This window comes from Manihot esculenta, chromosome 8 (genome assembly GCF_001659605.2).
Source record: "Manihot esculenta cultivar AM560-2 chromosome 8, M.esculenta_v8, whole genome shotgun sequence".
Lineage (NCBI taxonomy): Eukaryota > Viridiplantae > Streptophyta > Magnoliopsida > Malpighiales > Euphorbiaceae > Manihot > Manihot esculenta.
In genome coordinates this window covers 28,874,435-28,891,027 of record NC_035168.2, presented here as the reverse complement: position 1 = coordinate 28,891,027, position 16,593 = coordinate 28,874,435, and the positions used below count along the sequence as shown (strand labels likewise).

General features: G+C 27.5%; 1 protein-coding gene across 1 annotated transcript; it reads right to left on the bottom strand.

The window, feature by feature from the left end:
* Window positions 1-10,778: 10,778 nt before the first annotated feature.
* LOC110620467 (laccase-7) lies at window positions 10,779-13,920 on the bottom strand. The gene is made up of 6 exons (XM_021764214.2): window positions 13,760-13,920; window positions 13,430-13,581; window positions 12,467-12,711; window positions 12,225-12,353; window positions 11,179-12,129; window positions 10,779-11,102 (listed from the first exon to the last, which is right to left on the bottom strand). Exons 1-6 carry the CDS (start codon window positions 13,847-13,849, stop codon window positions 10,972-10,974), a joined length of 1,698 nt encoding a protein of 565 aa, XP_021619906.1. The 5' UTR covers window positions 13,850-13,920; the 3' UTR covers window positions 10,779-10,971.
* Window positions 13,921-16,593: the final 2,673 nt, after the last annotated feature.

Sequence of the window (16,593 nt, the reverse complement as noted above, 5' to 3'; positions counted from 1 at the left end):
ATAAAGACTGTTATATTTTGACATAACCAAACATTGTCTTTAATCGGACAATCATAAAGGTTATGATTGAGCATAATAGAAATTATGTAGAGGATATTGAACAATCAAGATAGAATTTGTCCATCTCTTTGAGAGAGATATCTTCTGGGCTCCTCGATAAGTGAGACTGAGAAATGCATGGTCGTGCTCAAATGAATTGATAGTGTGATCAATATCATTTGAATTTATCAGTCTACTTAGAGATCGAGAAATCATAAGTTTAAACATTATAAGTTTGATATTGACCATGACTTATGTTCAAACTAGATATCGTGTGACAAAGGGATTAATACATGTTCTATTTATTAGGCTTTATCGGACTATCGATCCTCATATTAGTTGGGTAGTCATAATGTCTTGCTAGAGGCCGCTTATGATTTATGGGCCTTCTGGGACTGGGTCTATTGCCAATTAATGTGAGACTATTGGGTCACACACAAGAACGTTGTTGATGTGCTATATTAATGGGCTAAAAGCCCATTAGTATAATTAATAATAATAATAAAGTGTTATTATTATTAATATTAATTATTTATTATTATAAGATAATAATACTTAAAAGGATCTGCAGTCTATCTGTAACTGTTACAGATAAAGAACTCTATCACATAAGATATTTGAGTATCTGTGAGATCGTGACAGTAGGTTCTGAACACAACTCTTTTATGAAAAGAGTTGTGGGAAAACAAAAAGACTGAAATATATAAAAACTCCTTCTACGAATTGTGGAGTTAACATTTTTTTAAAAATTCAGTCTAACAATTGCAGATTGTGGAGCATATAATCTATCCATCCTTTGGAGAGCTAGCACTCTAGAAGGATAAGAGACGTTCGTGTAGATACCATAGCGGGTGTTCGTTGAAAAGCAGCACCTTGAGTCCGAGATTACATCTTCTCGTAGAGTCTAACAGGTTAGTAGCTTATCCTTCCTTTCGAATTAAACGAAGCACACGGATCCCGATAAGAAAATCAGAGATTTTAATTTTTCCGCTGCGTGTTTGGGTTGCAGTAAATCTCTGAATTTCCTAACAAGTCATACCTATTTTAACAAGCTTGACTTGTATATCATTTGGTATCTTCTATCCAAGCAAAAGTTAAATCTTACTTATCTAGTCTATAAGGGAATTCTTAAGAATACTTCCATGAGAAATTTGCCATATGGGATATTCTTTACTTTATTTTTCAAAAAACTGAAAGTCAATATAACCAGAGAGAAGAAAGGGGCTTAAATTTTGGTAATAAAGAAAACATATGGTGGAAGAGAGGAAAAGAAAGAAAAGAATGAGAAATCAGATAAAGGAAAAGAAAAAAAAGAAGGAACAGAGGATTCTTTGTCTATTTTCAGTTCTGAAACTATGAGGACATAAGAGCAAATATTAGTGAGAAAGTAAAAGAACCAAAAGATACTTTTAAGATAATGAAAAATATTCAAAAGGCTTTGAACATGGTAAATAATTTCTTAAGTGACATTTCAAAACTGCAACAAGCAATAGCTCAAGGTAGGGATAATTTTTTGATACTCTTGTCCTACAGAATTGAACAAGTTGAAAAGAAAGTAGATATAATTCTTGAAAAATTATTTTCTGATGGATTTGATGATTCAAGATTGAATTTTGGGTTCTCTGGTTTGTTTGGTGTAGATCCTTCTACGGGACCATCTACTCAACCACAATAACCCACAACTGATGAGCCTTTTACCCAACCATCTTTGCTCAAAATAATTCAACATTCATCTGTGGCCTCACCAAAAGAGAAATCATCTGAAAAACAACCTACCTCACCGAAAGAGCTTATGAACACTGATAAATCAGGTGAACAAGCATCTACTCTTTGCCCCTTAACCATCTGATGACATTGTTATTCTAGCTCCAGTGAGAAAATTCTCAAAGCTTACTGTCCACAAATCTGTGCACCCAATCCTTCCTAAGCCTCAATCAAGCACTCCATCGTCTCAATTAGACATTGAAACTATTCAAGTGTTTAGAGAAACATCTGAGGATGAAAGCACATTTGATTCAGCAGATAGCACTTCTTCCAGCTTAGAGGGTGATGAATCCCCAAAAGTTAAACTAAGAAGAAGTGGAAGACATGGATTGAGTACAAAGATTGCAAAACCTGGTGAACTTGGTAGCAGAGATAAACCAATGGACATCTAAATCTCTTACCTATTTTTAAAACTGCTTTTGGAACAATTTTTTTTTCTGCATGATCGTTTGAAGAAATTATTTTGACTCATGTTTCCTTTTTGTTGATGACAAAAAGTGAGAGAAATCTAGTCATGTTTATTCATGTGCTTTACCTGTTAATATCTATTTAATATGCTTATCTATTTTGATTGATGAATATTTTATTGATATGATATTGAATGTATATACTCTGTGCATATATTTAGGGGGAGCTCTGCTAGTCCTTGCTCTATCTCAGTACATACTCGTTTTATTTTTTATCATTCTCTATTGAAAATCATTAAGTCATTATAAAAAAGGGGGAGATTGTTGACCCCATAAACCTTGGAAGAGCTTGATTTTGATGATACTAAAACTTAATGAATCATGTTTATCTAACTATCTTTAATATCAAAAGTAGAGTATCTCAAAAGCATAAAAGAAAAAAGGAAATTCTCTACATCGGAAAGAAAGAAGACTCTTATAGTAATACAAGTTGAACCAAAGGAAGAATAAGTGAAGAAAGGTATCTTTAGGATTCATTATAAAAGAGTGAGTGAGTTGATATGCCAATGATAAAATTATCTATCTCATTTCATTTCTCGAAAACAAAGAAAATATTTTAAGCTATTTTTCAAAAAAATTTCTTGAAATACTAAAATTAGACATTTAATTTTAGAAACGGTTTAAATTTAAATATCTAATTTCTGCCTGTGTTTATTTTAGTTGACTACTTTCAGTCTGCGAGATTAACTGATTTCAGTCTATATGAATCTCAATATTTTAACAGTTAGTATTTTTAAATTTATTGTCATTGAACTATCTCTGCAGCTAAGAAAAAAAAAATTTTCAGACATCTATTTAAGAGATTAAATCTCTTCTCAAATGTGTAATGAAAGCACTGATTTTCTGAGAGCATTCAGAACTCTTGTATTAAAAGCTTTTCATTCATACTTCTGATATTCATTAGCAAATCTTCTCTCTCTCATCTTAATAGCATTATGTTGTATCTGCTAAGAGTTGTTGAGAGTGTTTACTTCTGAATCAAAACCTATATAAAATTGATCAAGTGTGTGTTTACTTGATAGAAGTTTTAAGCACCTTTTGAAGATTAAGTAGGAGTTTGAATAGTGAATCAAATATGTAAAAGTCTACAAATACCTAAAAAGCTTTCTATTGTATAAAAGGTTAATCTCTTACCTGTTAAAAGAGGTTTAGTGGAGTGAAAACTCAATGAAAAACCTTGGAAGAGTAGACATAAATTGTGTTTGCCGAACCACTATAAAATCTAGGAGTTTGATTGTCTCATCCTTAAACTCTTTACTTTTAGCTTCCATTATTAATTTGAGATATGTGTTTACAAGTTTAATTAGTGCTGTTGAAAGTTTGATAAAATTATCTTGCTAATTTAATCTATGCTTTCTATTAATTACATCTGTTGAATACTTATGTATCTGTATTTAGTTGCTTTTCAAAATTTTCAAAGAAAACTTTTGAAATATTTATTTAAATTTATCACTCTTACGTACTCGGCCACAAATTTTCATTAAAACTTAGAGTAAAAGTCGAAAATTAGTAAAGTGATCGATTCACCTTATTGACCACTTATCTTGGAATAACAGATTAATTATAAAAAATTAATATATATTAAATAAAATAAAAATATAATAAATTTAGCAAGTAAAATAAAATATAAAAATATATTTCATAATATAATTCCATTATAATTTGAAAAGTAATATAAATATATTCTAAAATATTAAATTAAAATAAAATTTAGGACAATCAACATATTTTTTTATATATACATTTTAAAATTATTTTTTAATTAACAATTAAAAATTATTAGACGTATAAAAAATATAACATCTTAATTTTTAGGGTAAATTATATTTTAGTTTCTAAATTTTAACGTAATTAATAGATTGATCCCTATATTTTTAAAATTAAATATTTAAATTTAATTAATCTCTCCAAATTAGATATCTTTTCATCTATAATTTCATTAGTTAATCGATCAAAGGGAGAATAAATATTTCAAACACTTAAAATACCATCATGAATATTAAAATTCTTTTCAATATAGATGAAAAATTTTATATTGTATAAATTACACTTTGGTTTCTAAGTTTTAGTTTTAGTGTAATTGACGGATTAATCTGTGTATTTTTAGAACTAAATCCTTAAATCCCTTTATATTTAATCCGTCTAAAATTATAATTTTTCCGTCCAAAATAGATATTAGTTCAAAACTAGTAGATGGTTAAACTTTTTTAAAGTATAATTTTTTTATTAAAATACTCTTTATAAAAGTTTATAACTTACTTAAAAATTACTAAGTATGACTTGAAAATAGTTAAAGTTGTAAGTGTTTTCTTAAAGTTTTAAAATTATAAGTAGTAAAGTATTTCAATGAATGAAAATTGAAAAACAAAAGTTAATGGAAATTTAAATATTCTTTCAAATAAAACATGAAGGATTAAAATATTTAAATTATAATAGATAAGGACAAATTAATTATAGAGGGATTAAGTGTATAATTTTAAAAATATAAGGATCAATCCATTAATTATGTTAAAACTCAAGAATTTAAGTGTAATTTATTCATTTAAAAATGATAATAAAGATATTTTTATATTTTTAACGGTAAAAATGGATGGAAATATTTTTAATTTGGACGGACTAATTATAGAGAAATTTAAATGTTTAATTTTAAAAATATAAAAATCGATTCGTTAATCATATAAAATTTAAGGATTAAAATATAATTTATTTTAATTTTTATTAAAATAATAAAAATTAAGGCGAAAATAATATTTATTGATATATTTTTAAAATAAGAAAAAATAAAAAATAAATTTCTAAATTTTATTAAAATACTGATTTGAAAATTTTTTTATTAAAATACTATAAAACATTAAAATAATTTAATAAATAATAAAATATAAATAATTTATAGGAGAATATTGTGGAGTTATCTAATATATTTAATGATGAGATCGATATATATTAATTATATCTTATAAACTTTATTTAATTTTAATGTGAAATTATAATAAAAAATTACATTCTTTTATCTTAATGTATTTTAATTTCACTAAACTAAAAAATTATCTTAATCAACTAAATAACATTATAATTTTTCTTTACATGAACTAATAACATTATATTAGTATTATAGTGTCGTTTGAAACTGTTAGTTTTACAATAAAAAAATTTAATTAAATTTTTATAAATCATGCCTAATCTGAATTTTTTTTTAAAATAAATTTTTTAATTTGAAAAAATAAATTATTTCATTACAAATAAAGAGAATTAATTAAAAATTTTAATTAAATTAATAAAAATTAAGTATATAAAAATTTAAATAAGCGAGAATAAAAACTAGTTCGATTAAATACTTATAACTATTCATCATTTTTTGCATTTCTTTTGAAATAAAACTTTTGAGTTTGAAAATTTTAAAATTTTTTATAATTTTCATTTTTAAAAAATAAAAGAATTAATAAAAAATAAGCAAATCAATTTAATTCTTGTAAATTTCTTGATTTTAAGCTAGAAGTACAATTTTTCTAGATAAATTATTTCTATTAAATTTTAAAATTCAATAATTTAAATTCATAAGTTTTAATTTCATCAAATTCAAGAGGATCTATATTTAAAAAGAACAATTTTTTTTTATAAATGTAAAATATAAAAATTAAAATATTAATTTTTAAAGGTTAATGGCAAAAAAATCTAATTTTTGAAATTTTGACAATTTTACCATAAACAAAAATTTAACTAATATAATTAAACTAGGCAAATGAATTTACTTGTACCAGACCTTTAAATTGTTCAATTAAAGTTAATACCTTTATCACGTAAACGTTTTAATTACTATCTTAATTTAATATTTTAATATAATCTTGAAAATAAAAAAGGATGATTATAAAAAATCTCAAATTTTATTAATTTTGATCATTGTATTTAATTTTTTAAATAAATATATTTAAATTGTGGCAATTAAATTAATTATAACTTACCATTAAATTTAATGGTTAGACAGTAATATTATATGAATATTTCGAATATTTAAATCACATACCTTTAATGCTCAACTTTATCAATAGACGAAAATGCCGTAATATTATCAATTACCTTTAAGAGTTTTGATTATTTTATAGATAAATAATAAAAATTAATAAAAAAAATAAATGAATTTTTTTTAAAAAAAGAAAATATGTTTAATTAATATAGGTGCAAAAATCTTTAATCCCAAAAGATCTTATAAGTGAGCATTCGATTGTTTTAAAAATCTTTAATCTCAAAAAATCTTAATTCTTTCAGTTTAAAATTGAATTAAATTGAATAAATTAAAAATTAAAATTTTAATATTTATAAAAATTGAATTGAATTGATTTTATTAAAAAATTAAATCGAACTGAATCTGTTTATTTGATTTGATTAGATTCAATTTAATAAGTTTGAATTTTTAATAAATTTTTTATTTTTTACACTTTATTTTTAATATTTTAAAATTTAATTAAAATATTTTAACTTTCATATGATAAATCTCTCGATGTTATTAAAAATAATATACTATCATCACTAGTGGATTCGGTTCATTTCAGTTTTTTTATTTTTTTTTTATCATAATTAAACCGAACTGAAACAACTGAAATTTTTAAAATTAAAAATCAAACTGAAATGTATAAAAAATCGAATCGAATTTTCAAATTAATTCGATTCGATTGATTTTTTTAGTTTGAATTTAACATTCATCACCCTAAAAAATCTAATGACATAAATATTTATTAAAAGTAATGTATTGTTTAAAGAATGAAACTGTTATTATGAAAAATAATTTATTTTATAAGAAGATTATTTTAATTATTTTTATATTATTGATTGTAAAAGAACAAATAGTCTTAAAAAGATTTATAAAAGAAGTCTCCAAATCACAATAATATTCTCTAAGTCTTGAAAATATATTTTTTTTTTATATAAAAAAAAATTTCTTCAAAAGTTGCTTAATTTTTTATTTGATAAGATAAAATTTGCTATTAAGGAAAATATTTTACTGCATTTTTCAAAAAATAACAGGGGTTTAATTTCTCTATAGATCTCTTAAGTTTCAATTAGTAATGATTTGGGTATCCTCATGGTATTGGATTTATGTAAATGATGAACCCGAAAGGAATGAGAAATTTTTTAGAGGCAAATATTATATATAAAATTAATTTTAAAAAATATTCATCGAACCCTTTTTTTTTTTTTTACATATTTTGAAGGGTTAATAATATTAATATATTCAGAAAATATCATAATAGAATGTAATTAAGCTAAAAGTTTTTTTTTTGAGAGTGCTAATATTATAAAAACTTATTGAATATATGATGGAAATAAATAATTTTAATATTTCAATAAAACAATATAAATTATTTTAAAAGGGTCCCAATAATTAAAATAAAATATCTTCTACTAAATTATGGAAGTTTGGGGGGACAAGTTTCCCTCCCGTGCTCCTAATAATTAATAGATAACCTTTATTTTCCTTTTTGTATGATTTATTTTAAAATAAAAAGTCTTAAATGAATTTTCATAAAAAAAATCATGTCAGATTTTAATATATTTTGACATCAAATTTTATAGATTAAAAAAATTAATTTTTTTATTTTTAATAAGAGAATTATTTAAAAAATAATTAAATTAAATTTTTGTAAAATTTTTAATTCACACAAAAAAAATTTTAAGACTGTAGCTGCAAATTCATTCTTTATATACTTAAACTATAACTTTAAGTCAACTGTAATAGTTTGATAATATTGCATCTACTTCTCTGTGGCTATAATATGTTGCTTTTTTAATATCATAAAATATTAATAGCAGTGGAAAATAAAATTTTAAAAGCCTTAATCATAATAAAAAATCATTGAAGATTTGAATTTAAGATTAGAGATATAAAATTTTTACCTTTTAGATTATAGTTTTTTAAATTTTCTTAAATCTTTTTTCAATATCGAGCTATCGCAAATTATAGTAATTCAAACTGATTGCACGTCACAAATTATAATAATTCAAACTGATTGCATGTCAGGATAGAAATCAAGAACTCTCAAAAAGATATAACAATGATCAAAAATTTTCTTTGAAGCTAACGAGGGATTCGACTGAGAGAAGAAAGAAGAGAGGGGAAGAATTTCCTATTATGTTTTTTGATGACTTAATATTTGACTAAGGGAATATTTACAAAGTTCTTTTTGCTTATTTTTCTCCTTACTTAATTCTAATAAATTTCGTTTTTTATTTTAATTCTAATAAAATTTTTTATTTAAACTGGTCTATTAATTAATTAATTATCTCCAATTAATTAATTAGATCCATTATACTTTTTTAATTTAAAAGTTCAACTCTTAAGCTAATTTAATTAATACTTGATGTAACGAATTAGACCAATTAATTTTTTTTATTAATTAAATCCTACAATATCTCATTAAATATTTAAACAGTCTCATTAACATTTCACGCTAATATTTAAATTATTCTCATTTCTATATATATGAAACCAATTGGACGTCTGAAGTTTTGGATACATATAATATTAATAATTAATTTATAATTTAAACTATTTAAATTATAATTAATATATTTTATTTATTTATTTATGTGATCATTTTGAGTCATACATCATAATTATCAAAATGCTAAAAAATCAAAGATAATTCGACTATAACTCGTCACCATATTACATCAATTTCTTTTTTTTTTTTTTTCGTGTTAAAGACATATTGCATTCATAAAAAAAGCTGAGCCTAATACACACTAAAAAGGCTTGGAAAACATAGAAAAAAAATTTTTAAAAGCTCACTATAATAAAACTCGACCCAAAACCTAAACACAGAAACCTAACAGCATTGTATGGACTCTATCGCCACTACACCTCTCCGGCCAAGGACCACCCTCAAAAGGCCTTCAGAAGAATCGAGAAAGCGCTCTTCTTCTTATGGAAGAGATCTGACCATCAAAATATAGACATGCAAAAACAAATATGCTACTAAACGAACCTATAGTCACTACCAAACAACAAATTGCAACATAGAGGACGAGAACACTCGCCACAAAAGCCGAAGCTAGCTACAAATTGAAGAACAAGGAGGCTCCACAAAAAACGTTGCTACAAGTGCAAAGGAGATCAACTGCAGAGAATAAAACCAAGCCAAATCCCTCGTCGAAGCTCCATAGAAGAAACCAAACAGTGCTCATGAATGCTTTTTCTGTCTTGAAGGTCGGCCAAAACGGCTAAGGGACCTTAAATATGCTAAGGCTCCATCTTCGATTTAGTCTCTACAGAGCAAATGAAATATAAGAAACACAGATAAAACCCAAAGATGATGGAAGAACCTATAAAATAACATGCAACCAATAGATCTAACAAAACTAACACAAGAGAGTAAAGAACCACAAAGACAACCATAGGAATTCTCCTAAAACAAAAGCTCTGCAGCCCAAAATACAAACGGCAAGAGAGGTTTTTTCTCTCTACTAAATGTAGAGAGAAGTTATATTACATCAATTTCTATTAAATGTAATCTTTATGTCATATTTTTTTAAAAGAATTAGAATCTTCATTCTAATTATGTTCTCATGAATCTTATTCATAAGTGACATCACTTTCTTTAGGGAAAAAAAAAGTGACATCACTCTGCCAAGAGATTTATTTTAAGAATGACACAACTATACTTTATTATTATTTCAGGTACGATGGATCTTTTATTGATCATTCAATTACCTTATTATGTACCATACCTAATTTCTCAACTTTTAATATTTTCACGGTAAAATATAAACTGTTGAGTAAAATGTAATACTTATATATTTAAGGTATCATTGATGATCTCAAGTTTAAGAATATTTGCATAATTGATGTGATACATACGTGTTTCTCAAACAAGTATTTATATATCAACTTTAAACATCTCATACTTTCAGTTTGTGAGAAAAACAGCTTACTATGAGTATAACATGTACTAGCATATCCGTAATAGGATATCCCATCTCATTAATACTATAACTAATATAATTTAAGTATTAATACATATACATAAATAGAAATCTCAAATCATGAACTCTTCGCGATTTCCTCCATATTATATTTTCATATACCAAGTACTTTATTATTAACTTAAAATATTTACTCAAGCAGATGAAATTAATTATAAATATTAATAAATAAAGAAAATCATTAATAATACATATTTTTTTCTATTTTAATTAAGTTTTAAGATATATTACTAATATGGTATAAGCCAACGCTTTTAACTGTGTATAAAAACGTGATTAAAATTATAATTTTATTAAATATAAAATAAATTATTTATTAAAATATATTATTATATATAATAAAAAATTAAATTTTTTGGTAATAAATTTTAAATGTTTGTGAAACTATTGTTTAATAATATTAAGATAATAATTTTATAATCTAATAAATTTTAAAATGTAGTAATGAGTTTAATGAATGGGTTGATTTTGATGAGGAAGGAGCGGAGGACTCTAATATAAAATGTTTTTTGTAAAATGTAATAAAAAATGGAATTTATAAAACAATATCATTACATGACAACAATTCCAGTTTGGTACAATTGACAAAGAATAGACCAATCGTAACATTATTACAGCAGACTTTTGCTCCAAACGAAACAATGTAAATCAAACTAATACAAAGAAATAAATCCCAGAAAAATGAAAAGAGACTAATAATGTGAATCACGGCATGCCACAAATTCTAACACTTAGGCAGATCAGCCGGCGGAGGCGGCAAGGTTGATCGCGGAGTGGGTCCATTCTGAACGACGAAAGCCGTGGCTAGCCCCCATGGCAAGTGAGCGTCTAGATGGCAGTGCATGATCCATACACCTGCAAGATTCAGATTAATTAAGTAAAAATTTTCCTGCGAAAACCAGACAATTCAATTTAAGACAAAGATTCGTACCAGGATTATTGGCTTTGAATCTGATCACTGCCCAGCCTCCGACAGGAACTCCGATGGTGTTTCGCATTTGTGGGTTCACAAGGTTGAATTTTTTAGGGTCGTTGACAGGATCATAGTTTCCAAATCCTTGAGCCAACACATGGAAATTGAAACCGTGAAGATGAATGGGATGATTCTCCACAACGATCAAAGCCGTGTTCTGCAACACAATCTGCACCGTCGAGTTGTACTTTAAGACCTTTACGCTCGTTGATTTGGGAGCAAAGAGCAAAGATTGGTCGTTGCTGATGTTGGAGTTTGTGTAATCGAACTTCACTGGAGGCTTGTCTGGGAAATTAGGAGTGTAGATTCCACCCACATTGAAAAAGAAAGCTTGCAACATTGATAAGCTTGTTGGGAACTGAAACGATTTGTTGTTCATGCTCGCAGAGAGTCTCTGTCCGAATGGACCTTGACATGTGGCATTCCCTCCACAAGGTTCGAGCCCGAGCCCAACTGTTATGAACATATGCTCGTCAACATGACGTGGCACCGGAATCCAGTGTGGTCCGCCAGCAAGTCCGGTGAGGTTACTGTAAAACTTATGAGCCGTAGGAGTGTCATTGGTGGCTGGCATTAAAGGCATAATGGGAGTAGCGGATGTAGAGCCTTCGTAAATGAGGATGCCTCTAGTGGTGGTGTTATCAAATGGTACACCTGCAGCACTCGCATAAGGGCTAGCTGCCATGTAGTACGATCCCACCGGCTGGTCAGCAATAAGGAGAACATCGGTGGTCATGCCAGGGCCGGTGACTACAACATCGGTAATGTAAGGTTTTGTGTAGGACGCATCAACCGCGACCACTTTCATCTTATGATTAGCAATCTTGAAGAAGAGCTGATTATTGAGTGCAGCATTGATGATACGTAACATGTATGTTTTTCCTCTCTCCACTTTAAGTTTATATATCTCTGATTAAATTAAAAAAATAATAAATATTATTGACTTAGATAGATGCAAAATATATATATAAAGAGGAATTTACGACATTTTTTCAATTACTCACGGTTTTGAGAACATGGGTAAAGATCGCCAGGCCTTCCATTAATGGTGTAAGCATCGGAATTGTTAGGTCCGGCACCAGTAGCAAGGGCTTGATTCTCGACATCAATTATATTAGCATTCCACCACTCTCCTGCAATTACATTTACAGTTCATCGAGACCATTAATTCGTAGCATATTAATAACCTCACAAGCAAACCACAAGCAATAATAAAATATATATATATATACGAAATCGATAGTACCTAATAAGATAGGAACTTCTTTGTCAGGTTTCGGAAAAGGGTAGGAATGACCGGATCTTGGCCGGATAATTAGAGCTCCATACACCGTTGCTCGGAGAGTTGAGACGTGAGCATGCCACCAGAGAGTACCCTCTTGTTTGATGACCTTAAATTTGTAGGTGTAGCTACTTCCAGGGAGTATTGGACACTGAGTTACCATATTAGGCCCATCTGCCCAGCCACTCAGTTTCTGAAATATTCCATGCCTGAAAATTACAATTACTTGTTAATTATAACATGAAAAAAAAATAAATAAATAAAAAGCTGAAGGCTGAAGCCAAAACCAGCCGAGGCAAGCTGCCTCCCACAGAATGATCATTGATCAAAGGATGATGTTTAATGATTAAGATTAGCTATTCTTTTCACATCATAATTAATGAGTTCCCTCTGTTGTGGTTGGAGAAAAGTGTACATATAATTTTCTGATGATTAGATTAGAGCATGCGTGTTTCAAGACTATTTATTTTAAAAAAGTTTATTTGTGATGTAAAAGGAAGAAAAAGAGTTAGAATGAAAAAGTAAGCCAGTAGCAGTTGCCTTTGAAGGAAAAAAAAAAGTCAAATAGAATTATTTAATCCATTTTTTTTCAAAAATCACTTACATGCTTCTTAATTATATTCTATGTATCACTTAAAAAATTTTATAAAAATAAAAACAAATGCAAATCAAAGATGACTTGGATATTAGGAAAAAATGAGTAAATAAAAAAATTTAGTAAAAGACTGATTCAAAGAATAATCAAGTTATGCACATTATTGCTATTTGCTTGTTTGTAATGGGAATAACGAGAAATCTTGTGATTGAATGAGTTTTTTGTTTTTAATAATTATAAAAGTCAAAGCAATTTGACAAATTAATGAGTTTGTAACAGTGACATTGAATTGGCATTTTTCTAATGGCGTAGCTTATTATCTAAGGATTTACCAGTGAATTGTGAGATTGTATGGAGACTTGTTAAACACATGAACCACAAGAGTATCACCCTCTCGAACTCTTATGGTCGGACCGGGGAGGCTTCCGTTCACCGCAGTTATCACTTGCTCACCGCACAGCCGCCGGAGCGTAAGGTTTTTCACCTGAAACATATATATACATTCATATTAGATTCAGCTAAGTTTTAAGCATTTCATGCGTCAAAGCTTGCATTACATATTCAAAACATGGATGCAACGTTTCGACGAACTCGTCACCTTTGCATGCATGGACGATCATTTAACTATAAACACAAAAGGAAGGAAAAAGAAAGAAAATTACATGGAATGAGTGTTCAACAATAGCAGCAGAAGCCACAGAAGAAGCAAGAAGAGCAGAAGCACACAACAGAAGAAAAAGAAAACGAGACATGCTGAAAGATGAAGAGAATGAACACAAGGGTAATTAATTAAGCTCTGTGCATTGAAAGGATTGGATGGAAAATTTCTGAAACCTCATAAATATATTTATAGGAGAAATGGGATGGAGAGAGTCATAAGTTTGCGTGACAAGGTGGGTGATGATGATGAGTAGATTTTAATTAGAGATTTGAATTGAAATTAATGAAAAAGGTTAGTGGAAACTTCGTTATCTACTTAAGTTAGGCCATCAAAATATACATAAAAAAGAGGCCAAGTCTAACAAAAACTTTGTGTTGCTCAAGCCAACAAGCTATCTAGCTTTTTTTTTTTTTTTTTTTTTATTTTATTTTTTTGGCATTTCTGACTTGCATGGGACCCAAAATTATTATTCATTCATGTCTTCATATACCCAATAAGGAAGCATCATTTCCTCTGTACATATATTTATTATCTTGTGACTGTCTTTAATTGATAATTAATATTATCGTTTACATATCTTTCAAGTATTTTTAAGCCCCTTAATTGGTGCGTAATATAAATAATAATTTTAATAATTATTAAATTAAATATTTATAATGAAATTTGTGTAAAATTAATAAAAATTTTAACATAGTTAAATTTAAAATAATTATAATAGTTGAATTAAAATTAGATTTAATAAAAATATTATTCTAATTTATTAAATTTAAATTCATTAAATTTTTAATTAATTCGATTAATAAAAAGTAAACCTTTTCAAATTTCATTAAAAATCTAAAAATATTATTATTATTTTAAATATAACTAATTAAATCCAGGCTTTTATAATCATGATACTATTTTTTTATGGCGGTAATTTATATTTAATTAAAGTTAACTAGAAAAATTATAATTAAATAAAATAAAAAAATTATAATTAAATGATAAATAAATTAACTTTTTAAAAAAAACAAATAAAAATGGACAGAAATGCTCTGAAATCCAGAGAATAGGATTTTAGTATGTGTATGTAAGCCTCTCCTCTTTCCGGGATCCTCTGTCCCTTTTATTCTTTTTTCTTTTTACTTGCCAGTGGCGTTCGACGGCTTCTCTGCTACAGTGATGTCTGTCTCAGATGGGGCCGAGTCGTCAGGTGCCACACCTATGTCAGGCGGCCATTTAATTTACTCCAGTGCGCATGTGAATAGGACTGCAAAAGGACAAGACTTGTTCATTTCTCTCCATGTCTCCTTCTCGGGCCGGCCTCCTCGTTACTAGGCTTGGGCTTGAGACTGATCCGGCCTATCGTTCAAGCTAGGTCCTGGGTCGAAGCCACTGGGCAGGCCGACTTAGGAGCACTCCGAACTCAGGGCTTGGTCTGTTCTCATGGGTCCCGATTTAGCCCAAAGGGGGTGCGAGCCCCGACAGTTATTAGACAGAAAGAGTAATATTGAAGAAGTCCTTTACCATCAAAATGCAAATATGTATGTATAATTGATAGATGGAATAAAAAAAATTATATCTTAGCAGTAAACCTAATTCATTGTCGGAGGTAGAGAATTAATTTAAAAATTCAGTTCGATTTTTATTTATTTCGGTTCAGTTTGATTTTTAATTTTAAAAATTTTGATTATTTCGGTTTGATTCGATTCGATTTTGATAAAAAAAATCAAAAAATTTAATCGAACCGATTAGTGATAATAGTATATTATTTTTAATAATATAAAGAGATTATATCATATTAAGGTTAAAATATTCTCATTAAATTTTAAAATACTAAAAATAAAGTGTAAAAAATAAAAAAAATTGATTAAAAATTCAAATCGATCAAACTAAACTGAATCAAACTAAATCAGACCGATTTAATTTGATTCGATTTCTGATTAAAATTAATTTAGTTTAATTTTTATAAATACTAAAATTTCAATTTTCGATTTATTTGGTTCGATTTAATTTTAAACCAAACCGACCGAATACTCGTAGGCATACTAACTCTATTTTGACTCCCTCCTTTACATGGAAATTAATCTCAATATCTGCAGTTAGTGAATCAACCGTGGGTTGTCTATAATCTCACTATGATCTAATGATGTATCCTCAAAAAAAAAAAACTTATCTAGATTTTGGTCACTATTGACCTAAATCATAAATGTAGGGATTTCATAAAATTTTTATATGAAAAAGCCTTCTAACGTTCCATTCCTTATAATTAATCCTTATAATCATAAACCCTAAGTACTCACCAGTCTCTTTTAAGCTCCTAGCCATTGCACCTCACTGCACTCATTGACCTTAGTTTAGCTAGAGATGATAATATTGGTTAGATCGGGGAGTTTTTTTATTTTTTTTTTCAGATAAAATTAAATACTCTTAAACATTAAGAATGTAAAAAAAAAAGGGATTATTTGAAGAATTCCAATAACAAAGAATGAGTAGGATGATGGTTCCATTTGTAAACAGCCAAAATTAACATAATTTTAAAAGCAGGTTGCTCCTTTCCAGTTGTATTTGAAAATTAAATCTCCAAATTAATGTCATTCTCATTCACAAAGCGTGCGATTATTTTTCTAGTTTAATTAATTATCATCCATTTTATTGCCAAAAAAAAAATAATTTTGATAAAACATTAATCCTTACTAATAATAATTCGCCGTCAACGTGTTTAGATAAAAATTTATTGGGATTTATTTTTTTAAATTATATGGAATTGGTCAAGTTGGAGCGAATTTCTGTCAAAATCTACAAATTTGGCAATGAGATGCCAATAAATTTTAAATTAATAAGGCTATAATAAAT

Coding starts and splice junctions, on each gene's coding strand:
- LOC110620467 (XM_021764214.2), bottom strand. CDS start 13,849: ATGTCTCGTTTTCTTTTTCTTCTGTTGTGTGCTTCTGCTCTTCTTGCT. Junction 12,712..13,429: donor TACAATCTCACAATTCACTG/GTAAATCCTTAG, acceptor TGTAATTTTCAG/GCATGGAATATTTCAGAAAC. Junction 12,354..12,466: donor AGAAGTTCCTATCTTATTAG/GTACTATCGATT, acceptor ATGTAATTGCAG/GAGAGTGGTGGAATGCTAAT.